The sequence below is a fragment of the Ceratosolen solmsi genome, unplaced genomic scaffold (genome assembly GCF_000503995.2).
Source record: "Ceratosolen solmsi marchali unplaced genomic scaffold, CerSol_1.0 scaffold3, whole genome shotgun sequence".
Taxonomy (NCBI): Eukaryota; Metazoa; Arthropoda; class Insecta; order Hymenoptera; family Agaonidae; genus Ceratosolen; species Ceratosolen solmsi.
The window spans coordinates 406,652-434,032 of NW_011948428.1; the positions used below are offsets into that span (position 1 = coordinate 406,652).

At 37.7% G+C, this 27,381-nt stretch overlaps 2 protein-coding genes across 2 annotated transcripts in view; one reads left to right on the forward strand and one right to left on the reverse strand.

The window, feature by feature from the left end:
* Nucleotides 1–898: 898 nt before the first annotated feature.
* LOC105363679 (polyhomeotic-proximal chromatin protein) lies at nucleotides 899–27,308 on the reverse strand. The gene is made up of 14 exons (XM_011501429.1): nucleotides 27,232–27,308; nucleotides 13,574–13,916; nucleotides 11,797–12,057; nucleotides 11,054–11,338; nucleotides 10,643–10,844; nucleotides 9,967–10,202; nucleotides 8,057–8,428; nucleotides 7,801–7,999; nucleotides 4,510–5,130; nucleotides 3,755–4,006; nucleotides 3,244–3,363; nucleotides 2,957–3,098; nucleotides 2,645–2,819; nucleotides 899–1,841 (listed from the first exon to the last, which is right to left on the reverse strand). The coding sequence occupies exons 2-14, from the start codon at nucleotides 13,820–13,822 to the stop codon at nucleotides 1,611–1,613; spliced, it is 3,345 nt and encodes a 1,114-aa protein (XP_011499731.1). The 5' UTR covers nucleotides 13,823–13,916; nucleotides 27,232–27,308; the 3' UTR covers nucleotides 899–1,610.
* Nucleotides 15,190–27,381, forward strand: part of D2hgdh (D-2-hydroxyglutaric acid dehydrogenase) — a 73,936-nt gene continuing 61,744 nt past the window's right edge. The window contains exon 1 of the mRNA XM_011501310.1: nucleotides 15,190–15,317. The gene's annotated coding sequence lies outside the window, so the exon portion shown is untranslated. The remainder of the gene's footprint in view (nucleotides 15,318–27,381) is intronic.

Sequence of the window (27,381 nt, forward strand, 5' to 3'; positions counted from 1 at the left end):
TTTCAGCATATAAATATAAGTATAAAAGAAAGAAGAAATATCCATGATCGAAATTTTTTATTGTTTAAAAATCAATATAAAACAATAGAGTAACTATCAAATTCAAATTTAGAATCTATGGATTGAATAACAAACGCAATCTTAATAAAGCCATGAAAAACTTAAAAAAAAAAAAAAAATTTACAATTTGTTTTATATTATATAATATACAAATTAAACAAAGACTTTAAATAAATAGTGCATATAATTGCTATAATTTTTATTATTTGATTTTACATTAAGGAAGGATATTGAAGTTGAATGAAATAAACAACACTTTCAAATTTATTTATAGATGCTTGTGTATTCCAAATTGCATAGAAATGTTATTATAAAAAAATGAACGATTTATATAGTTCTATGTTTAATCGCTCAAACTTTTTAATACAAATGGACATTGATATTTTCGCAATTTTTTGTCTTTCATTTTTTAGAATAATTTTCGCTCGACATGAAAAATAGTATGATTTCTTTGAACAAGATAATTTTCTTTTTTACAAATTCCCCTCAGTTTTCTTGCAAATTGGAAATATATGATTATGAGAATGCATGGAAAAACCATGACTATTCAACTTAAAGTTTACATTATAAAATTTGTATTTAAATAAACATTTTACTTATAATATGTACACTATTACGTAAGTTAAACTGCAAGTATATAATTCAATTCTTTGTATTTTGCAGACTAATATTTTTTTCAAATGATTAAGGTTATATCTCTATCCATGGATAAATCAACATTTTGTAGCTGTGGACATTTTGTATCGTGTCTCGAAGAATTATTGCACCTAAAATACTTTTATTTTTACAATGTCAATAATCTCGTATAAGTATAACAAATAATTTTTTTTCATTTTTTTTTTGTTTTTTTTTTTGTTTTTTTTTTATAAATCTCATTTTAGCAAACGATCCTGTTCTATTCCATCGATTGCATTTTATAAATCTAATAGTTCTCAGAATATAGCGTACAAGTTAATTGAAACGAACCTTAATCGGACAAAAAATAGTTCTCAAAGCATACAAGTATTGAATTTCTTTTTTTAATTTTTTATTTCTATAAATGGAATATAACTTTACAAAATGAAGCTTAAAATACTACTCTTTTAACTATTTACACAGAGAAAGTTACGAATTCCGTAAAGAAATATATTACATAGAGATGTGGAACGAAAAAGAATCAGCTCCAGGATGAAATAAAATACAACGGAATGTTCATACTTGTTTTCACACAACCACTTAGAGGTCACTTGTATTCCATTAACTAAATTAAGAAAAATAGCTTGCACGTACCCTGTGTATAACTTTGTTATAAACATTTTGAAATTGTCCTATACTCCGAACAATGTCGAAGAGTAGTCATTATGCACTTAAGAATACATTGTTTGCCAATCACGTTTAATCTCACAATGTAGTTAGTGTTCATAATTAGCGCGAGGGGTGCGAATTCCAAAAATCGTTCACAATATACTATGAAATATTATCGACACTGTTGACATTATCATTATTACAAATGTCTATGGGACATTGTTTTATCTGTCTAGGCACGCACCCTTTCTTTATCTTTGTACACATTAAACGTTACTGCCAGTCACGGGACTGGCGTTCGTTGTTGAATCCATCCTCATCGAATCGATTTTTGCTACGATCTTCAAGGCCGGCCCGAGCTTGATGCTCATTGCGGACATTAAGTGATCCTCTTTGAGGAGCATGAGAGCCTGGCCGTCGATTTCTTGAATGGCGAAATCCTCGGCGTAATCTGCACAGCCCGGCAAATTTCTTATAAAGTCGCAAACTTCGCCGACCTGCAATAATACATAAATTCAATTTTAATCGATGATATGAGATTAAAATTCGTTTCGATCTGATAATAACGATTATATCTGCCACGAGCTTTCTATTGTCGTTACTACAGCTGTTCTTCAGATTGATAAATGTATTTGACGTGTATTTATCTGATTGATAAAACAGATTGATAAATAAATTAATTTAATGCTTAACATTTATCAAAATTTGATTTATTTTTAATGAAGCTTTTATCGAATTATATATAAAGGATATATTGAAAATCGATTTTGTATTGACGCCACGAATATGTGGCTATTGAGGATTTCAATTTAATCCGATAACACAAAAATATCTTGAATTTTAAATCGAAACGTATCTTGGCTGAAGGTAAAAAGGAGAAGCATAAAAGTCACATTAATTACGTGCATTGATATGAATTACAAGCAGCAATTAGATACGAAACGAAAATTTTGATAAACAAATGGTTATTTCGCTAGTTTTTATCTTACATTTTGACAATACGACTTTCTTCGAGACCGATTTATTACATAGACGAGTAATTTTGTCCGTGACTTACGATTTCCATTTAGCCAAATTATTTAGAAAGCGAATTTAATAAATGACCTCGACTATGTATTAAAAATTAAAAATTAAAAATTAAAAATAATAGTGCAAAGCAAGGTATTTAATTTTTCGTTCCCATGACAGCTGTTAAGATTATTAATTCTTAGCAAAAATATATCTCTATCCCTAAATCTCATTTATTATCATAGTTTATAATAATTATGGAATATAGCTAAAAATTAAAACACATGCTTACCGTCCACTTAACAGGATTTATCTTTGGCAAAGAGTCGTCTAATGCCACATTATGAGGTAAACCAATCATCGACTTATCGTCTCCATTCTTTTTAATCGAGTCGTTATCAATTTTAACATCAATTTCTATTTCCGACCATTGTTTGTCTCCGTTATCTCGAATTTCTTTCTTTTTCCTGATAATGAGAAGAGAAAAATACACGCATAATTAATTACCGTGTAAAGTCTTTTGAAAGAATATAAAAGAAAGTAAATATTTTCCTTTGATAAAAATGCTATGCGCATCGCGTAATAATTAAAATCAGTTACTTACGATTTGGCGCAAATAGTTGAGCAGAACCTCTTGTCTTTCTTGATTTTCATGTTCTGCTCGTCCAGAATATTGCCACATGCCTCGCATTTTCCTTGCAGGCCCTGGTCTCCATCCGTTGAGTAATTGACAGAATTTTTCTTTCCTACGTTAAAAGGATATTAGGATATAAAAATAAATAAATAAATAAATAAATAGATAAATAAATAAAAAGAGCAAATAAATTGTATTTCCATATAGGGTGATAGAGATTAAGAGTTCATTGAAGGATGCGTCATCGAATATCTTACTTTTGATCAGTGGCTCCTCGTGATTTTCTTTATCCGCGGAGTGATTTCTACCAATGTTGTTTGTTTCTTGCGTTATCGATCCATTGAGTGACGAGCGATTCACGGCAAATGGCTCCGATGCTGCGTAACAATTAATTATCATTTGACCAAAGTCTATGAATTTACGCGCCTACACAATATACACACAAATGAATAAAATGCGAACGACTAATGACGATGAATAATGGAAAATTACATATTTTAATTAATCTGATCGATCAGTGTTTAGTCAGTTAGGCATTTATATTTTCTACCTTCGGCCTTGCAACACATTACGTAATTGATAAGAATAAGAATGAAAAAAAAAAAAAAAAAAAAAAAAAAAAAATAATCGTCCAATGATCTATGAATTACATCGAATAAAACATTGAAAGCTTTAAAGACAAGGTGGTGCTTTGTTTGGAAAATTGCTTTTTCATGATCGACAATCGGGAAGTAGGAAATGCGAATGAGTGCCGTAACATCTTCTTACCTTCTTGTATGACGAAGCCCTCGATAACGTGGGTGAGCACTTGCGGTTTAACCATTGCCTTGGGTGGCACCTGCTTGCTGCTCACTGTCATCGGCAGAGATTCCAAGACCGTCGTCTCCTCGCCGATATTGCCATTTGTTATCGAGTTTACGGCGTTCGCAAGATTTATAAGAGGATTATTGGTTTTATCGTCGCTCTTAATCGACACTCCATCCAGATGCTCGTCCTTGCCGATATTCCTCTGGTCGATTTCTGAAATATTTCGATTCTCTCATTGATTTTATCCTACAATAGTACGGCTAACAATATCAATATATAAAATACACATTTCACTAATCTTTATCTATGATTTTTTGCGTATATAGGGTTGCTACTGGGGTGGGAAAAAGTCGACTACAATAGTTCCATTAAATTTTTACGCGTGCGTATGCTACTTTTGACAAGCTAATATTCTCCAATGATATACAATTCAATATTGTCTTTGAATTATCGCCGTATGGAGGGAGGAAGCAATGAACTTAATTTGATAGCGACGAGCTCGTTAATTTGGAATTTGGACATTCGTATCCGCAAATTACAAAAATTAAACGTTCATTGAACTGTAGGCAATCGTCCGATAGCAAATCATTATGTTTCGACTCGTGGTTATCGATACAAAAGCAATATATTCAACAAATTGTGAATGAGCGCCAATGTTCGCCAATAATTCGAAATAAACGAAAAAGCCTTGAAAGTGTCTTGTGTCAATGACTTACCCGACTGACCAGACGTATCCATTGATACATCATCGCCAGTGGCCATCTCCGAGGATTCCTTCTTCGTAGGGATGATTATTTTAGAAGGATCATCGACCGTGGAGCTCATGGGGGTGGCCGCCGGTGGCGGTGGCTGCATCAACGACTGGAGTTCGATGTGGCCGGGTGCGGCCCTGTCGGGTGACGTCACGAGTATCGGCATACTCTGACCTTGTTCCGTGGAAGTCTGTTGCTGCTGTTGCTGTTGCTGTTGCTGTTGCTGCTGCTGCTGCTGCTGTTGTTGTTGCTGCTGCTGTTGCTGCTGTTGTTGTTGTTGTTGCTGCTGCTGTTGCTGTTGTTGCTGCTGCTGCTGCTGCTGCTGTTGTTGTTGTTGATGCTGCTGCTGGAGCTGCTGTTGGGTAGCGGCCTGATGCATCTGTTGTTGGGCCGCTGCCGCGACGGCAGCGGCCTGCAATTGATCGGCCGTCTGGCTGACGATCGGTAGTGCCTGAATCTGATGGGCCCCACTGACGATCTGATTGCCAATAAGGGCGGGGTTGATCGAGACTACCGGCATTATCGGTCGCTCACCACCAAGGACGACGTTCTGCTGCTGGCCAGGCTGCTGCTGTACCGCCATACCTACCGAGCGATACACAATTGTGTCTTTTTTCGGGGCGCAGCGTTGATTGTTCGAACCTTTCTTCTTTTCTTTTACTTAATAGTCGCGGGACGGACTATGGACGAGGGGATTAAATAGCGAGCGAATGACCTTGGTGATATGAGGGGGTCGGGGCTGGCCATGCATGCCTCCGAATGAAACCCGCGTTTCATATTTACAAGCCGATGATCGTGCGACGAGTGCACCTCCTCTATTATCAGATTTAGCAGAACGTGCGGTGGTCGCGTATTAAGGCACGGCGGTAGCCGCATTTTGTGCCTAACTGAACTTGAAATACCCGAAGGTGAACAATGAGCGTCGCGAGCGAGTGCCGAGTTTAATTGACCGTGTAAGATACCGTATTTCGTTTAATCGCATCGGTATTGTTTATATATGATTACATCCAACGCGATGGTGAATGAAAAATGTTGCCAACTTCGTCTGAATTGTCCAATTGCGCTAATCTTATGATGTTTTACGATCTAATTGTACCGTTTGCTATGGAATTGAAAATTGCTGAACAATTTGAATCTTTACACACTTGAATTTAAATGGCGAGTAACCTTAATAGCTTCGCCGTGCGTTTAATGCATTTGAATGCATATAAAGGCTTTACATATATGTTTAATGCATAAACTAGACTCGATAAGCAAGAATTGTATAGAGTTAGTTTCTTTTATATTTATATATTAATTTTTTTCTATATTTATATTCAATGAAAATGTTGTACTATTGCCTATTATAATATTATAGGCATCGAAGTGAATTTGAAAATTACAATAAAAATCCTCGCCATACACGAATAGATTATTATTTCAAATACATATTTTGCACTCTTTTTAGTTTAAAGTTTAATTTGTCGGGTTGGGATGAGCGATTGATGATGAAATGTAAAAATTGAATCGTACATTTACATTAGCGCAACGTGCAATGATAAATAAAACCTCTGCCTTAATTCAATAACTCGCAATTATTGTCCATGCATAGAGTTGTAAAGTAAGCAAGTCCGATTAAGCATTTAATAATCAAATCGTCTTATTTACATTCGTCGTACTTTCCAATAATTAATCGTATTTTCCGGAGGTAAACTCTCAATAAACGAAGGATTATGTTTTTCAACGGCCCGCAACTCGTATGACATTGTTTTTTAAGGGCACATTGTGATAAGGTTCTTCTTTGCCGTTCCCCGACATCTACGCCAGCCTGTGAATAATTCTATTCGATAAGTTATGCTAATCCCCTTTAAATCCAATTTGGCATCCTCGTAATTTACGCGTATATCGCACGTTGCTGCCGTCACCTCGCGCTTACACCACCACCTCCCTCCCTACCTCCCCATGCCCGACGGCGCAATCCGCTTTCCTTCTCATTCGCATGGTTAGCCCTCCTCTGACAACGTGCCAAGCGCATCTTCTCTAAACTCCTCGAGACATACGACCCTCCATTCCTCCTCCCTGCCGCCCTCCCTTCACACGGCCCCGTCAAACAATTGGCCGAGCAATTAAGCGTACGCCTTGACTTATTCCCTCAATAACCGGCTATGCTCGTTTTTACAAGGCAACGCGCATTGCCGGGAACTAGTAGCCGTCGACCCTGAGCACATTTTACGACATTACCTGTGCGCGCGCGTCGCTGCTCACCTTTAACTGGCATTAACCGTTACACCTTACCGACACGACTGACCAGCCGGCCTGCAAAAGCATCGCAATTTTTGCAAAATCCGACGTAGCCTATCTTGCCTTTCCATTTCTACGTAAGTGGCCGGTCGTAGTGGTCATTGCGCACGATTGCAAGGCAAAAATAAAATAGACTGTAGGTGACGAGGCGAGGCTCAGGTTGGATTTCGATCGACGAAATGTCGATTACGGGGGCAGGATGAATAGAGGTTATTTCGTCTGCTGAACTTATTCATTTGTCGCTCACCGTCTAAGCTCTCACCATTGCTATTATCGGCCCAATGACCATCAATTAATCAAACTGATCGAAATCGATGACGTTATCAATTAGAAATCTATCTGCTCCTCCCTCCCCCATCCCTCTCACACTCACTCACTCACTCACTCTCTCTCTCTCTCTCTCTCTCTCTCTCTCCCAAAACACGCACGCACATAACCATGAAATTTGCCACATACGCGTTAGCAAATTAGTTATTATTGATGTTAATAATTTATTTCTAAGTCTAAGAGTCTATCTCTGGATAACAATGAATTAAGATAAAATGCTAACAATAATCGTGCCTACGGCATGCAAAAGCAAACAATTAATATCATCAGGGAAGAATGAATGTACGCGGGATTGTATTATAAAATTGGCGTCGATTTTGTATTTTCGCTGCATCTATGTGTTGTTGTATCGGCGAATGGTAATAATTGACAACGAGATTGACGCTCGCCGTCATCAGCGATTGGTAATAAGTCCGCAGGCAATTCGACAGTTTTGAAATCGTTGCTGGACAGTTGGGGAGATTCTCCATTATAGCGAGTTAGAAGAACTAGCGTATGAAAATTTTTCGAGCGTCGATCGGAGGACGTAGGAGAGTGAAGAAGACGGGAAGAGGTGACGGGATGGTTATATATGTTCGTCACCCATAAGGGATTTAAAGCGACGATAAGAAGACGGAGGGGGTGAAGGGCTGAACGTATGTCACTTACCCATAAGGGGTTTGGGTTGAATCTGCTGGGGCGCCTGCTGGGCCTGCTGGTACTGCTGCTGCAGTTGCTGTTGCTGCTGAATCTGTTGGATGAATATCTGCTGTATCTGCTGCTGCTGTTGGGCTTGGAGTTGGGCCTGCTGTTGAGCCTGTGCCTGAGCCTGCTGCTGCTGAGCTTGGGCCTGGGCCTGCTGCTGGGCCTGTGCCTGAGCCTGCTGCTGGGCCTGGGCCTGTTGCTGCTGCTGCTGCTGCTGTTGCTGCTGCTGCTGCTGTTGTTGCTGCTGCTGCTGGGGTGATTGCATAACGGTTTGTTTGTTTTGTTGCTGGCCGAAATTTTGCTTGTCAGCGGCGGTCATTGGTGAGCCGGGTGGTTGCGCAGAAGTTGCTGTGCTCGTCGCTATTAGCATTTTGTTATTCGTTCCGTTATTGTTGCCCGCGGTCTGGGGCCCGGGCTGCGGCTGCATTATCATTGTCGCGTGCTGGACATTGGCGTTTTTAGTTTGTGCGCCGGATGCGTTGCCGCCGCCACCGGCCTTCGTTACCGTGACATTGATGGCGTTAGGACCGGGACTTGTGCGAACCACCGGCTTACCGCGGCCTTTGCCCGCGCCGCCACCTCCTTTGCCGCTCTGAATCAACGGATAAAACAAAAAAACGACAAAATAATAAGGCTGCTGGCATTACGTGTCCGCACGCCCTCACAACCCGACAGCGTTGTCGTCCCTTGGACGTTGTTACTTTGGATTTTGCTCGTATCGGCGATCGCGGCTCGGCGCTTGGGCTTCGAGGCCGACTGGATGTTCTTTCTTTCTTTCTTATTGTCTTGCTTCCTTTCTTTCATTGTTTCGTTTTTCTTTTTCTTTTCTTTTTGTGAACTGGGCACAGCGACTAGTGCTACTTGTCGGGGAGCGAGTCGTCAATTGTCTCCTCGTCATTACTCCGCAAATTCGAATCGCGCCTCCCCCCCCCCCCTTGCGACCCTTTAGCGCTCTTGGCTAATCGTTGGGGCTGGCCGGGAGGAGGGACAGATCGCGACCTCTCCTTAATCGCTCGTTCTTTTTATTCCTTTTAAAAAAAGTGCCTTTAAACACGGACGCGCGATTTAATAGACAAGATACGCATGTCTCGTCCGAAGCAGCATTGGACAATATAAAATCTCATACAGTGCGTAAATACATTTAGTTGGACTCGCAGACTCGGCTAGAATTGGGGAATTGGGGAAGCCTGAATATTGCCAATAATATATGCTTATCCATTCGTGAGTAAACGAGCGACAAAGAGCTGCTCAACATTTCACTTGACTAACAGAAAAAGAAAAAAGGAAAGAAGAAAAAAGAAAAGAAAAGAAAAGAAAAGAAAAGAAAAGAAAAGGAAAGATGAAGAAGAAGAAGAAGAAGAAAATGAAGAAAACGACGAAAACGAAGAATATTAGAGTGAAAAGAATGAAGAAAAGAGCGTTTTCGAACAATCTGCCAACAAAAATACAGTTAATCGCGTCACTTTCTAAGCTGCTTTTCATTTACCCCTCGGCACGATGAATTTTATCGAAGCTCAACGAGTGTTCTCAAATACGCGAGTATTTATGGTCGATAATCTGTCAAGAGTATAAAATGTCTCACGGCCATTCGTAAGCAGTGCAATTGCGCCTTATCGCTTTTATCAACGATACATGACCTTCAGAGTTCGCGAAAGACTCTAAGAATTATACGTAATTGCAATTAAAGTTGTTCATCTCGGCAAGCGGATACACTTAAGGCAAAGATATTCTTGTGCCATGAGTGGCCCTCGCATCTATTGCGACAAGTATGTAATCTTGTGAACCAATCGGAACGCGAAGAGAAACTTGAAGCTTTAGACCGACGTATCCCATCACCGTAGTATGGAACTCGGCCTGGATGAAAATGAACATTCATCGTCGTCTCGTATCCCAAGCGAGCGTCGATAGGACAATATCCGCGAAAGCCAGTATATCACCGTTTAATGAATTCGGCCTCCACGGCGAATAAGCGAAGCAAAATCGTAAAACAATAATAACTCCTCGGCAATGACAACAGCTGCGGCATGATGAGACACATGAGGACGAAGCAAAAATAAAGGGTAATAAAGAAAACGAACAAAATAAAGATGGGCATGGATGGGCTCGAATGGATGATAATGAGCAACATACCTGGGCGTGGACCGTCGCCTGGACCCCGTGGTTCGTCTGCGTGGACACGGAACTTGCTGGCCTGATATTGGCCGCCTGGACGCCCTGTAAGGACGACGGGAGGATGCTGAGCGGACGTTGGCTCACGACGCCCTGCTTGTTCGTCTGCTGCTGCTGCTGTATGTTCATCACCCGGGGCTTGCCTCCCGTCGTAGCTATTTGCTGGACACCCTGGATTTGCTGCTGCGCCGCCAGTGCTACGTCAAGACATCGTTATACCTCGTCTTTCTTTCTTTTTTTTTCCGCTCTTGTCAACCTGCATCGTCAGCTCGAACGCGCGTTTAACTTTCAGGGACAATCACCGTAGCCTACGCGACTGACTTATCGTGACTCCTGCCCCACTCGTATCCCTCTCTCTCTCTCTCTCTCTCTCTCTCTCTCTCTCTCTCTCTCTCACACTCCACAAATCAATCGCGTTTATTTTATTATGTTAAATGGCGTATGCGTGTTTCGCGATCGAGCGAGAAATAGTAACTTATTGGCGAGATTGATTAAGAGATTTATTAAACAAGCTACCTCTTTCGAGCTTAAGCGAGCTTTATAAGCACTCAATTTCAAAATGAATTATCGCTGCATCGGATTTTGATTTTTCATTGCTTTATCAGGGAAAAAGGCTTGATCGGTTGGGGCTACTTACCATTATGCGTCTGAATGGGCTGCGGACTCTGTATGAACATGTCAGGCTGCGTCGGGTCTCGTATAAATATTTGATTTGGAGCTGCCGTGAGCAACGTCTGCGGTTGAAGTCCGGTCCAGATGCCCTGGGCGGCGAATTGCCAGGGGGCGAATTGCATGCCGCGATTCTGGCCCGATGGTGCGCCAGCCGTACACGTTGTATACTGCCACAATAATGTAATTTCGCGACGTCAGTCGAAACGCGACGTGATAATTCAGTGGTGCACAGGGGCCGGCCGGGACGGACAATGGTGGCAATTATCAACGTGCATTGAACGACGAGGAATCGATGAGTGATGGAGGGATGGATTGGAGCGAGGAGGCGGTAGGTCGGAGAGAGAGATTTTTTAGGGAACATGGGATTGGCCCTTACCTTTTGCACTTGGTCGTTCTTGTTGTTGCCCTGCTGTTGCTGCTGTTGCTGAATGGAGGTCTGGTGCTGGGGTACGACCTCGAGCTGGCCGAAGACGAGGGTCTGTCCACCGCCCGGCGTCGCCGACGTCGGCACCGGTATGTAACCGGCGGGGAAGCCCTGGACCTTGGCGCCGGCAGCCCCGGGATGCGCACCACCCTGTCCCGTTGACGCGGTTGTCAGCATGTGGGGAGCGAGTTGCGCGCCCGTCTGGAAGGGCTTGCCGGCTATGTTGTTGAACTGCACCTGCGCAAATTGCAAGACATCCGGTATGGTATAAGCTTTGCTAAGGTCGAACGAGGGACTCCCGTCGTAGGCGAATGACTAATGGGTAAACCTCGGACGTAACGATGATCGAGGGACGTTCCGAAGACCTACTGGGCATACGATGATGATGTTTGCTTTTCTAGGGCGCGTAAATGTGATTGCCCGTTGAAATTATTGAGAAGCCATGGGCGACCAATTCAATGGAATATTGGTCTACGATCCACGGGGGTTTACGGAGGACGTTAAACGACATCGTGTCATGCAAAGGGCCGCGAGGCTCGCAAAAGTCATGAAAAATTTATCAATTCAAGCCCGCTCGATTGTACTTAGAGGCTTGACGAATGAAAATAATGAATGTCAAAAAACTTTATACGTATGGCTTTGTTTCGTCGAAGCTGGGTTTCATCGGGATATAATTGATCGTGAGTTCCATTTACCTGTATGGGCGAGGGATTAATGCCGGCCGGGTGGGCCAGAAGATTACCGGGCATGAGCAGCGGCGTGCCCTGGGCATTGTAGAGCTGCTGGAGGTGATACTGATTCTGCATCGGCTGCTGGATGACCTGGACCGCCTGGGGATGGGCGGCCATGGTCGTGATGGTAGTCGCACCCTGCTGACCGGAGAGCGTCATCGAGACGCCGCCGACGTTTTGCGACTGCTGCTGATGCTGCATCGAGACTGCCACGGCGTCCTGCAACTTTCTCACCTTATCAATTTTGGGCGCATCAAGTGTACGAATGGCCTACGCCCTAATAATCGCCGAGAATATCAAACTGGAGCTGACCGCTGCAAAGCTGAGAGTTAGCTCGAGTCACGCGACTCGACTGTCAAATTTATCGACACGGACTTGCACGTACGTACGTACGTACATGCGTATTCGATTCGACTATGTACGCCTAAGCGGACGAAAAGAGCCTACGACGTGGCTTCGCCTTTTTAGCTTAGGCCTGCGAATAAATACCGCCGCCTCTCCCGCGTCCCATTCATACAAGTATCGAGTAATCACTGCTCGTATTCTGCTTTTGGGATACATTAATGCGAGCATTTGGCGTTATTTAGTGTCGTTCAATTAACCATTCGTCATTCTCTTGGCCGATCGGGCGCTAATGCAGTCCAGTCACTTTTACGGCCTTTTTCAAATTAATTGTTCGAGAAAATTTCGATTCCTGAACATATTGGTTTTATTGGTTGTTTTTCCATTTGCTTTATTATTTTTTATTTTATTTTACTTTATTTTGGGGAAGGGGCTGGGAAGAACTATTCCGTAAGATATACTTATACTTCCCTTAATTTCTTAGATTGTGTAGAATATCACTGAATATTCATTCTATTTTAAAATTTATCTTTAACACTTTAATAAATTTTTTAACTCGGCTTTGCAACGGACAACAGTCTATTTGCTTATTCTATTATCTTAAAATAATATTTTGAGTTTTATGAAAATCGCTTCTTATCAACGAAAACAAAAACAAAAAAAAAACAAAAAAAAAAAAACAAAAAAAAAATAAAATAAATAAATAAATAAATAAAAAAAAATTCATCAATGCATTACATTAAGAATTGCTTGTTGTTTTTTTTTCAATTTTTTTTCTTATTCTTTAAATAATCGAGCGCATTGATGGGCAAATTCCAACTTCGCTAGTTCGAGAATATTGTTAAATTAATTGGACAAGAATTACTAATACTATCTATCTTGTCCTTATAATAGAATATAAATTATTCAAAAGAAAATAATTTTTATCTATTAACAGACATAAGTATATAGCACTTTTTGTCCTCTATTGCCAATGTGAAATGCTCTTTTAATAGAAACTATGTAATAATTAAAAGTTTGGGAGAATATAAAGAAATCAAAACGATATATATAAGAACTGCCCATCACGTCACGTCACAAGAAAATGTTCTATAGAAAAATAGATTTAAAGATAGAGACCGAGAGGAGGGTGAGAGACAGCATGAGAGTGAAGAAAGAGAGAATGGAGGGAGAGAGAGAGAGAGAGAGAGAGAGAGAGAGAGAGAAAGTGAATTACTACTAGATAATTTGCGAACCCTGTACAAGGGAAAAGAAAAGTCACAGAAAGGAGAAGAAAAAGAAGATGATGATGATGATGATGATGATGATGATGATGATGATGATGATGATGATGACGATGTCGGTGACGATGATGATGTTGAAGATGAAGAAAAAGGGAATAACAAAAATGGTAAAATACATGCTGCTGCGGCATGATTGCTGCGACCTGCGGCTGGACTTGGACTTGTGTCTGTAACTTCTGTGGTCCGTTTGCCTGCTGCTGATTCTGTTGCTGAGCCTGATTCTGTTGCTGCTGTTGAGCCTGCTGCTGCACATTCTGCTGCATATCATGAGTCGTTATTATCATCTGTTGGGACTGCTGGTTCTGGTTTTGTTGTTGGGCCTGGGCCTGTGACTGATCCATCTCCATCTGTTTGTTGTCGGCCATGGTTGCCAACCCACCACCTTCTAACTAGCCAGCGTGCCTGACTAGTTTTTGCTTTACTTCGTAAGAATTTACTTTTCTCTCTTTATTCTTTTCTCTGCAACAATTATTATTGCACATTACCATTACATACAGTACAGTTGCAGTTGCAGTATTCACTTTAGTAATTCGCTAGCCATAGTAAAGATGATACCAATATTATTTATAATGTTTAAAGGCATGCAGTTTAAAGGCAAAAATAGACATACATATGTGTTGCACAATATATAATCTGAATATTTCATATCGTCTAATATGTGAAAAAAATATTAATTTTCACACGGTATTTGCATACTTATTAACAAGGGAATAACGATACTTTCTTATTACATCTATCGATAATGATGGTAATATGTACAAAAAAAAAAAAATTAATATTATTCTTTCGTTGAATAGGCTGGATGGATGGGACGGGATCAACGGAACAGACAGATAAAAAAATTGGTTTATATTTTTAAATATCTTTGATTTAATCGTGTCAAAATGTAAATTTGACTCGATCAAGTCAATTTTACTGTCCGTCACATCTTAAGATAATCTTACAACATCTTATTATTTCATCACGTAGCATTAAAGGAATCGATGTAATAAATAATTATAATTTACAAATTTCCAATCTCATAACTATTTCACATCGATAGATAATAATGCTAATGTGTTAACGCTACCGACTACGTTCAAAGAGATTCGAAAATCCACGTGCTTCATAATCATACTATAATACATTAATTACGAGTAACTTAATCCTAAACATTGTAATTAATATAACATTTAATATCATAATATAATTTATGCATAAGATTATAACTATATAATGACTATAGTAACAGCAATGACTATAAATGAAATAGCAAGCCTATAATATCCAAAGGCACGTATGTTTAAGAACTTGTGATTAATTTCACCACTTCAATGTCTTAGATTCGATCAAATGCGAGGAGGATGAGAAAATTTGATAGATAGATATGGTTTAGAAGAAAAGAAACAAAACAAGATATATAGACAAGAACGAAAGTGAAAACGGATGTTGAATTTAGGCGTGGACGAATGTAAAAAGAAAGCACGTGCAACGATTTATAGACAGAGCTGGATGCAGAGATCCAAAAGATAGAGTGCCGATATATTCCGAGCGTAGCTTCCGAAGCATCAGCCGTGCACGTACTCGATGAGACATTTAATAATCACCAATGCGCCAGCCAAAGATAACCTTTTCATCGTATGCGTAACTCTCTTTCTCTGTCTCTATCTACGTATCTCTTCGCTCTCTCCCTCTCATTTGCCGTCTGGCTGACTTTGGCATCGCGCGTGGATGCGAGCGCGCGACTGCGCGAGTTTCATGGCGTCGTCGCGCATCGCGTTATCAACCGTTAGAAACGTCCGCCCGCGAGTCTCGTGCCTACCTCCACGGAAGTTTATCAAGTGATCGGCCACGAAGGCAGTCCCCTCGTAATCAATACAGGTAAGGACAGTGCCAGGGATAAGCACGTTAATAAAAACGGGCGCTTAGCTGACGTCGGCGCTCCCTCGTGCCGATACATAACCTCAAAAACTAGTCTAGTAATTCCAGTAGGCTGGCTACAACGAGACCTTCTCCGAGCATTCGCAAATTTTTTTCTACCGTATAACTGGCCGCCTTTTATATCGTATGAGGATACGCGTGGGAAGAGGTGAAAAATGGGTGCGAAGACGCTCTGTGTTGATTTATCTCATCAAGCAGTCGGTAGGTACGGCGTGTCAGTCTTTTTTGTCGAAGGTGCGACTTTTTTACTTGGGATTTGTTGATTATTGTCTTTCGAATGAATGCCCTTGAAATGTAGAAAGAAAGAAAGAAAGAAAGGGAGAGAGAGAGAGAGAGAGAGAGAGAGAGAGAGAGAGAGAGAGCAGCGAGTTTAGGCCAGTTAGGATTTATTCCCATGGATAATTCCAACGAATAATGTGAAAGATTCGTGCTTCTGAATTCTATAAAAATGGTAGACAATGCGCGATATAATAGTCGTGAGTTGGATTTGCAACGGTTCTCAACTTATCCGTAAAAGTGACAATGAACATTTTATTGTTTAGTATTTGTTTTACAAATTTTTAATGCATTAGCTGTGTTTGACGAAGCAAACGTATTTTGTGCTTTTTTTATCGGGCCACTTTACGATAAACACTTTCCTCGACCCGATACTAATGTTCTTTGTTATTATTTTGTTTTATTTGTGAAAAGTGATAACATTAAGACACTTGTTTTTACAAATTTAAAAATGAGTTTATCATGGTAATCCAGATTTATTAACAGGAGATTACTCATATGTTCTTTTACATTTATCAAATGATGAGAATATGTATAAATTTTTAAACGAATAAAATTGCGTTTGCAATTTATAATATAAAAAATGAACAAATACATATATATATATATATATATATTTATATATATATATATATATATATAGTATAAAACATAAGATATTTTAACATCTCAAGACAATTTTAATTTTAAAATTTAAAATAATAAATTATTTTTAAATTATTTTAAATACCACTCATTCAATTTGCAAATTATCGATTATTTTTACAAATTTTTTTTGTAACATTGATAGAACTAAATCAAATTTCATAAATTATATTACACCTTTATCTTTGGCATTATTATTATTATTATTATTATTATTATTATCTTTTTTTTTCATACAAAACAAAACATTTATTCGAGATATGTTACAGATTCTTTTTACAACAGTAGTACACTACAGTAGTACTTTTTACAATTTTTGCCAGTATTCAAATTTATACTTTACCAATGCTGTATGTATTTCAGAATAGATATTTTAGAGATAAACGTTCAAAGTTAATTAAATAAAATTATTTTTAGATCACCTTTAATTAAATAATAAAATTTACCATTACTTCATCTTACGTGGTTATAACATTGCTTCGATTTCCTTCAGACGATATTAAATTATTCATCGTTTTAACGATGATAATAAGGGGCAAACCTTTTCAATTATTAACATTAATTTGTAAGAAAATTTTTAAGCAGAATGTTGAAAATGAACGTACTAAAAAAAGATAATGGAATTTTCATAATTTCTCAATATTTATATTTACATATAGTTGGATATATATCACCAGACGTTTAAAATTAATAAATATCTATAAAAGAAAAAAAAGTTAGATTTAAATGTGTTAAGTTCAAATATAATTTTAACTTCGTACGATCTCAGGCAATGTCGTAACATAAATCAATGCAATAATTCCTTTAAAGGTTGTTTTTCTTTCGTTTTCCACCTTATATAATGATAATATTATTATCAATTGTGATTACAAGAAGACATTGAAAAACTTATTTTGAATAAAGATGATATCGCTCTATGTGACGTGTAATGAATGAGATAGAATAACAGTTGCACTTGCAATGCCATTGTTATAAAAAATTTATAATGTTAAATAGAGTAATAAAATAAAGGAAGTCGGGGGAGTTTTGAGAAAGGGACGTCAAATGATTCATTTCCCATTTATGATCCGTTTTATTTCTTTTAGAAGTTCATTAAGGAAACCAATCGTTTGGCACATTCTAAACGTATTTGAGACAATCGTTCCGAACAATTAAAAGAAAGAAAGGTTCGACAAAGCGCCTTTCATCATGAATTCCTAAGTACGTTAAACTTAAAATATTCCGTAATATGGTCGGTTAATAATTCATACATATCAGAAATTTTTTTACTTCATTTGAGATAATCTTAAATAAGTTGAATCGCTAATCAAATTCCGCGCTAGATTACGTCGTGCAATCGATTAGTTTAAATCATGTTAAAAATTAGTATAAAATAGCTCATAAAATCAGTCACAAAAGGGTCAAAGTCCTCCTGTCGTAAAGCGCAACACATATGCATAAGGGGAGCATCCGTTATGGAAAAAAATAATAAATAAATAAAAAATACGTTCGCTCGTACGAGTATTTACAATGAAGGCGAGCATGCGTTAAGATGAAAGAAAATTGTGAAGCAGTGTGGGGGTGGGGGAAGCACGTAGGTGTCAATTCTTGCGTTTGTTATCACATACATACACGACCTCTCCTTCCCTGGCCCCTCTATTTCTCCACAGCGCCGCGTCTCCTTTGCCATTCTTTCTCACTTACTCACGCGCATACTTAATTTCTGTCTCTCTTGTATATCAAAGTGTAAACACGTCCGTATGTATGTATATATTGTATGTGGGTAAAGGTTGCGGCCTCGGCCGAGAAAAGTCGCCTCGCTCGTACAAGCGGAAGCGGCGCGAGGAAAGTCCACGACCTAACTTCATCGACAGCGACGACGACGACGACGACGACGACGACGACGCCACCGCCGTTGCCACCGCCGTCACCGCCACCGCCACCGCCACCGCCACCGCCACCGCTATCCGACGAGTTTCGATAAATGCGCTGGAGCGCAGTAACGCGAACGGAGAATGAAATACGGAGCAAAAATATAAAAGCGCCGACACCGCCGTGGCCTTCCTTCGACCGGTTCCTAAGATTCTCACGAATCCGCTGGGGAGTCGTGCGCGCCGTACGCTGCCGAGAATAATTTGATAGTGCGAGGCTTCTAGGTACTACTAGGCGATCTGTTATTTTTATTTTACTTTTTTTGTTATTTTTATTTTATTTTTATGTTATTCTTTTTTTTTTTTTTTACTTTTTGCACTGGACAGCGAATTACAAAAACAATAATAGAATGGAAGATAGAGTTTGCAGTTAGTAAATTTGATAATATTGAGGATATTTGAAATATTGACGGATTTTTATCGGGCGTGAAAAAATGCTTGCGCGCGATTAGTAAATTAGTAAATATGTCAAGGCGTAACGGGGGAAAGAATGTGGAAAAGTGGGTTTGGGTAATCTGTGTAATCAATTGAATCAAACAAAGTAAATAGATCGATTAGAAAGCATGGGAGAATGATGGGATTATTTTGAAGCTCGAATCAATTGATCAATGTTTTCATGAAATTTAAGGCTCACGCATGTTCCAAATTATTGTCAACTCAATTATCAATATTTGCATTCGCTTGTTTATTGTATTTTATTTTTACTTTGTTAAGAGTAAACGTTTTAATAATTTAGTCAGAATTTAGACCGACGTGTACGTTACGTTGTTGCGGAAATAGCACGATTTTTGTATCGTCGTTAGCATTCTTACGTGGGGTAATAAACTTTCCGAAGGTGACTGTTTTTATAGTAATCGATTATCTTTGTTAGTTCGGAAAATTATGGAAAAAATACTTTAGTGGAGAAAATAAATAGGTTCTGTGCTTGCAAGTGAAAAATAGTCAAATGTGTACACAAGACTCCCTCTCTGCGTGATCCATTGCAACTGTGCATATATATATTTTTTTCTCTTTGAAAAATCATCGTTCGTACATTAGCATTAAAAAGCTAAGATAGCTTTTATTAATTAATAAGTGGAGTATAAAAGAATTCAAGTAATTGTCGGCACGGTTTTTGAAAATAACCATTTCTGTGAATTTTAAATGAAAATATAATGTTTTTGGAACCAATTAACAATTCTTAAATTTGTTTGAATACTTTTAACTTGTATACCAATTAACGGTAAATATATATTTATCATGAAAATGTATGTACGCAGAAATAATAAAAGGTTTCTGCTCTTGGAAATTTAATTAAAATTTTGACTTGAGACAGTAATATAGATATTTCTATTGATTTTTGCAGAATTCTGCTCGGTTCATCATTTCGCATTAAATTATCCAATATATGCGTATATATCTCATCGTACAACTATCTATCAAAGTATCAGGCACTTGTCCATTATTTGAATAGACAGTTCTTTTTAAAATCTCAACCAGCTTTAAATTTCCATATTTAATGATTTTAGGCAATTTTTAGTGCAATAGCAGGCAAGAAAATTATGTAACTTTATATAAAAAATCGATATATTTTAGCATAAATGCAGAATTTATTTAATATATAAAACTGAATATACTAGTGGCTCGAAGAAAAAATTTACGACACCAAATATTTTAATATCAAATGACATCCCATTGGACACTTTAGCAAAAAATGAAATATTCACAAGTTATTTCTTTTTTTCTCGTTTTAATATATTTTAATTTGGGACAAAATGCCCTAAGACTATAAGCCAAAGTAATTAACAATATCGTAGCCATGACGAAACATGAATTTAGAAATCCATAATTTATGTTTTACAAATCCATATAGTATTATCTATAAATTTATTACAAATATATTAATTAAGTTGCCATTTACTAATAATTATTTAAATATGATCAACGACTTCTATAAAATAAATATAACTTGGCTATTGGTTAATTACTTTTTAACGGAATTTTTAATGAAATTTTAAAATATGTCAGTATAAATTTGAAGAAAAAAACTTTACTAGGCACTCGTCACTTAAAAATTATTATTACGGCTAATAACATTATTATAATAACAGTATTATTACTATAATATATAACAGTATTATTATTATTATTATTATTATTATTATTCAAGAATTTTATTTGCATTAATTTTATATATACGATAATATACGCGTAATGTTTAATAACATATTATATAATTCTATTCAACGAATTATTTATGTTTATAAATATTGAGTTTTAGACGGATTAATTGATTATCATTTTTTTTTCTCTCTCTTAATTGAGAATAAGAATGATAAAAAGCAATTGAAGAAAGTACGTAGTTTGTTATCATATCAAAACAAAGTATATATGAAATATAACACTTAATCTTTCAATTTCGGTTATCATTTTAAATTATAAGTAAAAACGAACATTTCTGGAATATTCTAAATGATTGTGCGCATACATAGCATGTAAAATATTTATATCTGAAGAAGAGTATTGAATTGATATTAATAGTAGAGTAATAAATATATGTATTTGCCTAATAATTGTTTTAGTTAAAAATTTTAATCGGTTATGCCTGGATGCAAATTTAAAAATTGTAAATAATTAAGTTTTAAATTTGATAGCCTAAGATTTTTACTAATAAAATTAATACTCAAGTTTTTTAAAATTACGATTAAATTTTTCAAAGTATTTTATTAAAATAATTAATAATCGAGTGATCGAAAGAAAAAGTAATCAGATGAATTACTGTAATACGTCTACATAAGCATTTACAGTAGGAATTTAAAAGTAATTTAAGTTGACGTAGGTTCATTGACACTATAAGAAATGAATCATTACTCTTTCGCTTTTATTTTGAAATGCAAAAATTAAGTACTGTGAAGGATTAGTGTGTGCCATGTGTGCTAATGTAGATACCAATTTTAATTCGTTAATCCTGCAATACTGATTAGAAGTTACTTAATAAAATACTATTTAACAATTAGTCATTATGCTTACTAAAAAAAAACTATTTCATTCACATTTTGGTTATAATAAAGTTAATAAATATATAATAAATAGATAATATTGTCGAATGGTAATAAGTTAATGCTTGTATTTTAAAACATTTAATTTGTACGACATTGCAAGTACTATTATGAAATATTAAAGTATTCTCAGACGTTTAATATAACGAATGGAGAAAAAAAAAATTAATATTAAACAGAAAGAACAAAACATTGGGCTACAACGTGCAGAGGCACCATCTACTTTAAAAGTGCTGAATACAAAAATAAGCCAATAGTAGGTATCTAACATGTATAGTAAATTACGTTTGAAAGATAGAATAATCTAGACAAAATTACCTTTAAATATTATAATAAAAATACTTTGAAATTCAGAACAATACATTGTAGACGTAGATTATGAATTCATTGAATCTTTACATGGTTATCAAAATAAAGAGACCATCAACGACTAAAGAAACATCATTAAAAAAAGTGTTTGGGGGGCGGGGGGGGGTTGAGATTGTAGCAAGATTTGGCCAACAGTTGAATAAAGTAAATATAACATATTGAGTGAAGTAGTTGTGTTTGCATTTACTGGATTTCCGACGTAATAAAAGCTATAAAATCTTACTTAAGTTAAATTTACTTGACTAACTAAACAGGATCTAAAAAAATCAGTAAAACTTGCTTCAACATCATGTAAAATATACTTTACGACTGGTCATATTTTACAATATGTTGTGAAGACGACATTTGTGGTTAAAAGCTAGCGAGGCTACAATATATTTTGCCGAGCATAAGAAAAGAAAAACCTGTCGAGGACAACGGACTCTGGTCAGAACTCTTAGACCGTAGCCAATGTTGCCGAGTAAGTAATTAGCAAGCGATTTTTCCCTTTTTCTCGCGTGGCACAATAATTCGAAGGGGCCACGGCTACTCTCGAAGGAGGTTAAACACAGAGTAGGTCGATAAGAGTCATCAAAGCCAAAAAAAAAAAAAAAAAAAAACAGGAAACTGGGAATAGAAGCTTTCAATGGGAAGAAAACTCTATTTAGTATTAAAAATCGGCTTTCCAGCTGGCGCTACTCGGTAACAGCTGATTCGCTTAATGCGATGTTCAATGAGCGTTGAAGGCCTACTATGGATATCCAAGCGATTAAAAAGTATCCGGAGGGGAAAAAAGAAAGAAACCGGGGTGATGGAACGCGAAACGAGATAGTCGCGGGGACCTGACGACGAAAAAACTTGGCCAAAACTCACCAAGTATGCACAATCGGTTGGAAGACGAGGGGGGAGGGGGGATAGTGGTGAAAGAGGAGGAAGCAGAGCCACAGGTATACAACATAAGGGGAAAGAGAAAGAGGGAAAATAGAAGGAAATCCGAGGCTAAGGCCAGCGGCCTCCGTCTATTTCCTTGAGTCAGCTAGGAGTCGGATATAGAGTTGAAGAGAAGAAGTTAAAGTGAGCGGGAAGAGGGAGAGGGAGAGGGCCACAACGAGGAAGGAGGGCACAGTCGCGTCGCGCGACCGAACGGCGGCGAGCCATAAAAGAAAAGAGCGAGTGAAAAGAAGCGCACAAGACAGAGAAGGAGAGAGAGAGAGAGAGAGAGAGAGAGAGTGAGTGTGAGCGAGGGAGTGAAGGGGAAGAGGGAGAGAGAGAGAGAGAGAGAGAGAGAGAAAGAGAGCTCACGTAGTCAAGGCGCGCACGTTCCATCTTGGAAGTTTCACAAAACAAAATGTCGTCCTTCGGCAAATGCCAGGCCTAGCGACGAGCCTCACCGTTGCCGGCCATCATAATTAGTGTGGCGTACACACGCGCACCAAAGAGTCAGCACCATCAATGCACAGGCACAAGGTGTGTGGAAGCCCCTCATGTACGAGGCGCGCAGCGGGGGAGTCCCCCGAGAGAGAGAGAGAGAGAGAGAGAGAGAGAGAGAGAGAGAGAGATGGAGAGAGCGAGCAAAGGAGATAGAAGCGGAGGGACCGGTTCAAAGGAATCAACAGAGCGACGGGCAAGGGGCAAGGGGCGGAGGTATTACGACTACCACGGCCCCTTGCGTGTGTGCAAGAGCGGAGAGAGGGTGGCCTACGAGGCTGATGCTGGAGCCAAGATAGAGATGGAATTAGAGGGAGAAAGAGCGAGGGAAAAGGGACGACGTGCGCGAAAGATAGGCGTCTCTCATAAGTAAAATAGAAAGAGAGCGAAATGTAGGGACGAAAAAAAAAACGAAACAGGCGCCCTGAGAGGACTTGAGTGGGATAGATGGATGGGAAACAGTGGAGCTTAATTAATGACATTTCGAAAAATGTTCAAGTTCGAGCTATTCCTCTCTAGGTTACATGCTCGATCTCAGTCCTGGATTTCTTATGGCTTTTACGACGACTCGTTTATTTATTTTTATTTTGTTTATTCTTATTCTTACGACACATCACGTCCATTTCAAATTTTATAATGTTACTGAATTAGTTAATACTGACATTAGACAACGATAGATATAATGTCATTTATATTATAGCACAGTATGTGGGACATTTCAGCTTTTATATATTATTTGTTATCTCTTAATATTCTCATCTATCAAATTTTTACTATTTTTTTTGTTATTTTTCAATTTTATAATTGTGTACGCTTATATCTATTCAGGACCGTGATTTATAGGAATTCTGCATTGCAAAAAAAAAAATTTATTATAATTGGACTATTATATTTCGGACTGAATTAATGAGTTAATTATAGCGATTCTTCGATTTCTATTTAAAAAAAAAAAAAAAAAAAAAAAAAAAAAAAAAAAAAAAAAAAAAGGATGTTATTATAAAAGAAGAAAGTATATAAAAGTTATATAGCGTTGAAAAATAATTATACGATTAAATTAACTTTGCACGTAAAATAGAAAACTATTTAATCTACCTATTATTAGCAGTGCATTTTTTTAATTTTTTAATTTTATTCAACATAATTATTATTTTCAATCTTAAGCGATGATAATAGTTTGTGTTTTCAAGTTATTCTTTACTCTATTTGCAAACATAAATTTTAATTAAGAAAACATGGGTTAACTTTATATATATGTATATATATATATATATATATATATAGATAAATTGTTCTATCAATTATATATTAGTTTAATAAACGAGTATTTATTACAGTCAGTTACAAATATTAATAAATTCTCCGTTTGATATTCGATCGAGTTCAAATATATTAAAGTAGATGGATCGAACCAAACGATTCTTTAAAAGGTCCGCTTTTGAACAAAAATTTTTTTATTGCTTATTTATACTAAATTAAAATCGTTACAAAATATATAATAGTTATTTATTATAATATTATACATTATAATTCTTGCAATTGAACCGTTTTTATTACTTAAATGAAATGCATAATTCTATACTCATAAAATTACGTACATTAAACGTATATAAAATTTGCTCCGTTTGTGATATTTTTGTATTTTAAAGATATTTTATTTGTCATACAATTTGCGAGTGCGCGCACTAACACACGCAAAACACTCAGATATATTGAAATCAAATATAAATACTTTTACATTATCGAATAGTAGATATAAAATCTCTATATTAATAATATTTGCAAATATTCTTATTATATTCATTGCTTACGTTACTTTATAAAAAGAAAAATAGTAAAAATGATATATTTACTAAATATAGATGGTTTTTTTTTTCTTTCTTTTCAAACAAAATTCCTTTGTAAACATATTTTTTTTGTGAGAAGGAATAACTTATTATTATTATTTTTTTTTTAACTCAACCGTTTTAATATTAAAAATGTAGGCTACGGCAAATATAATGTGGTAAAGAAAATAAGATTCGATTTTGTCATTGTAAAAATAGAGGACTTGAAGAAAGAAAGATTGAGATACAATAAATAAAGAGAGTATAAAATAAAGGTCGAAGTATATAAAATTTTAATTATAACACCGCAATTAAATGTGAAAAGATAGTAGTAATAGTTATATTCTTGTTACTAAATAAAGAAAATGTATTATGATAAATTTGCATTGTTATTTTGTTACTAAAATATAAGAATTATTGAGTATCAACACATATATACTAAAAATTCAAAAAGAGTGCTAGGCATATGCGGTGCGCGCGCGAGTTGCATGTGATAAAAAGAGGTGCACAAAACAGGCACAACCCTGCTGAATAGTTTTTCAAAGAGCGAAAGAGATAGGCGTAGACGTTACATGGATGGAAAAGAGGAGCTGCGCGGCATAACACACTAGCTGCGAGCTGCGATTCATGTGTGCGTGCGCTCGCGCATAGGCATATCCTACACGTTTAAGCTGGCTTGCATGTACGTGGCGGGGGGCGGGAGACGAGGATAGAAGAGAACATGGTTCGAGATGAGAAAGCAAAGAAGCGAACGAACGAACGAGCGAGCGAACGTGCAGCGGTGGTGGGAGAAAGCGAGAGATGGACGTTCCCTCGTTCTCGTGTTCCCTCGAGCACACATTCAGACGCACACACCGACGCGCGTGCGCATAAATACACTCTCGCTCCCGACATGCGGTAAAAAGGGGGATAAAGGCGGCACACACAAAATATATGAGAGAACGGAAGGAGGGGGGACAGGAAAGAATGAAGACAGCGGAGACGAATGAAAAATAAGGGGGGGACGTTCCCGGAGAATGCTTTTATCTTTTTCTTTCTTACTTTAATCTCTCTCACTCTATCTCTTGTTCTGGCTCTCGCTCGTACCGACCAACATGGATACGTCTTTCTTTTCATCGCGCCATATCGTTCGTTGAGGGGCCCGTACACTATTGCAATCATCCCGATCATACAATAATAATACGTGCCAGAAGTAGGAGAGATGGAGAAAGGGACGAGGGAGAAGCGGATAGAAACGGGGCTGTGCACACGCGGAGTGCTTTCGCCATCGCGCTATACACACGCGCGCGCATCCCTGGGCACTCAGCGCGTAGCCATATGCGTATACGACGCACACATATAAACTTGATATATATCCGAAGAATCGTCCCCACTTTAATTCTCACCATCGGCCACATTCATTTATATATGCATATGCGTGTGTGGTGTGTGTGTGTGTGTGTGTGTAAACATATGAATATATATATATATATATATATATATATACATATATTTTACTCGCAACTCGCTTTCAATACTTGACAGTGCGCGCGCCTGTTACATTGCATTGAGCCGACAGTCTTTGAGGTTAGGAGCATCAACGCGTTGGTGATTTGAATAATGTACGCACGCATTAACGAACAAATTTTTCTTGGGGCCTGAGAAAATTGGGAATAGTCCAAGGGTCATGCCCAATTAGGGAACTCGATAGATTGCCAAGGCATAGAAAAACGACATATCCAAATAGCTAAATAGCAGCTCCGTTTTCCCCTTCCAGCCATCTCACTCAACACACTCTATCTTTCTCATTCGCTCCTCTCCACTCACTCGCTCCTCACTTTATCTCTCTACTTTCTCTTTTTTACTACGATTCCTTTCCGCTCTCACTCCCTCTCACTCGTTCATTCGTTTATTCACTCTGCTCTTTCTCTGTGGCTGCCTGTTGGTGGCCCCTAGAGGAAGGGGCATCATAGTCCCACACTTGGCTCCCTCACCGATACCTCTACCTAACCTAGAATGATTCAACACGACGCAACGACGAAGAAGAAGACGAAGAAGACGAAGACGACGACGACATTTGGTACGCCAGAAGAGGAAGGATGAAACAGGATAGAAAAAAAGAAAAGAAGAAAGAAATAATCCATCGATAGCGGACTTGTACGTTTTGAAAGTGGATCGAAAGAGGAAGGGAGAGAAGTACAGAGGAGATAGTGAGAGAGAGAGAGAGAGAGAGAGAAGGAACACGAGAGACAGACAGACAGACAGACAGAGAGAGAGAGAGAGAGAGACAGGAAAGTGCCCATTAGTCATCGGTAAAGAGAAACGCTAAAATAAAAGGAAAAAGTCAAAAGGAGAGGGGCTAAAGTTGAAAAATTAAAACAAACGAGCAGATTAGACTGATACTTACCAGAGTGCGCGTGCGCAGTCACACCTTGGCACGTTTTGAAGTACAGGAATAAGGCTCTCGAGTACATATATTCGCTGCATTGGGCTCCAACGATCTTTTTTTCAATTTATACAACTATCTTTGTCTGCCCGTCAAGTTTTTTCTATTCCA

Coding starts and splice junctions, on each gene's coding strand:
- LOC105363679 (XM_011501429.1), bottom strand. CDS start 13,822: ATGGCCGACAACAAACAGATGGAGATGGATCAGTCACAGGCCCAGGCC. Junction 10,845..11,053: donor AGAACGACCAAGTGCAAAAG/GTAAGGGCCAAT, acceptor TTATTGTGGCAG/TATACAACGTGTACGGCTGG. Junction 5,131..7,800: donor TCAACCCAAACCCCTTATGG/GTAAGTGACATA, acceptor ATCGCTCGGTAG/GTATGGCGGTACAGCAGCAG.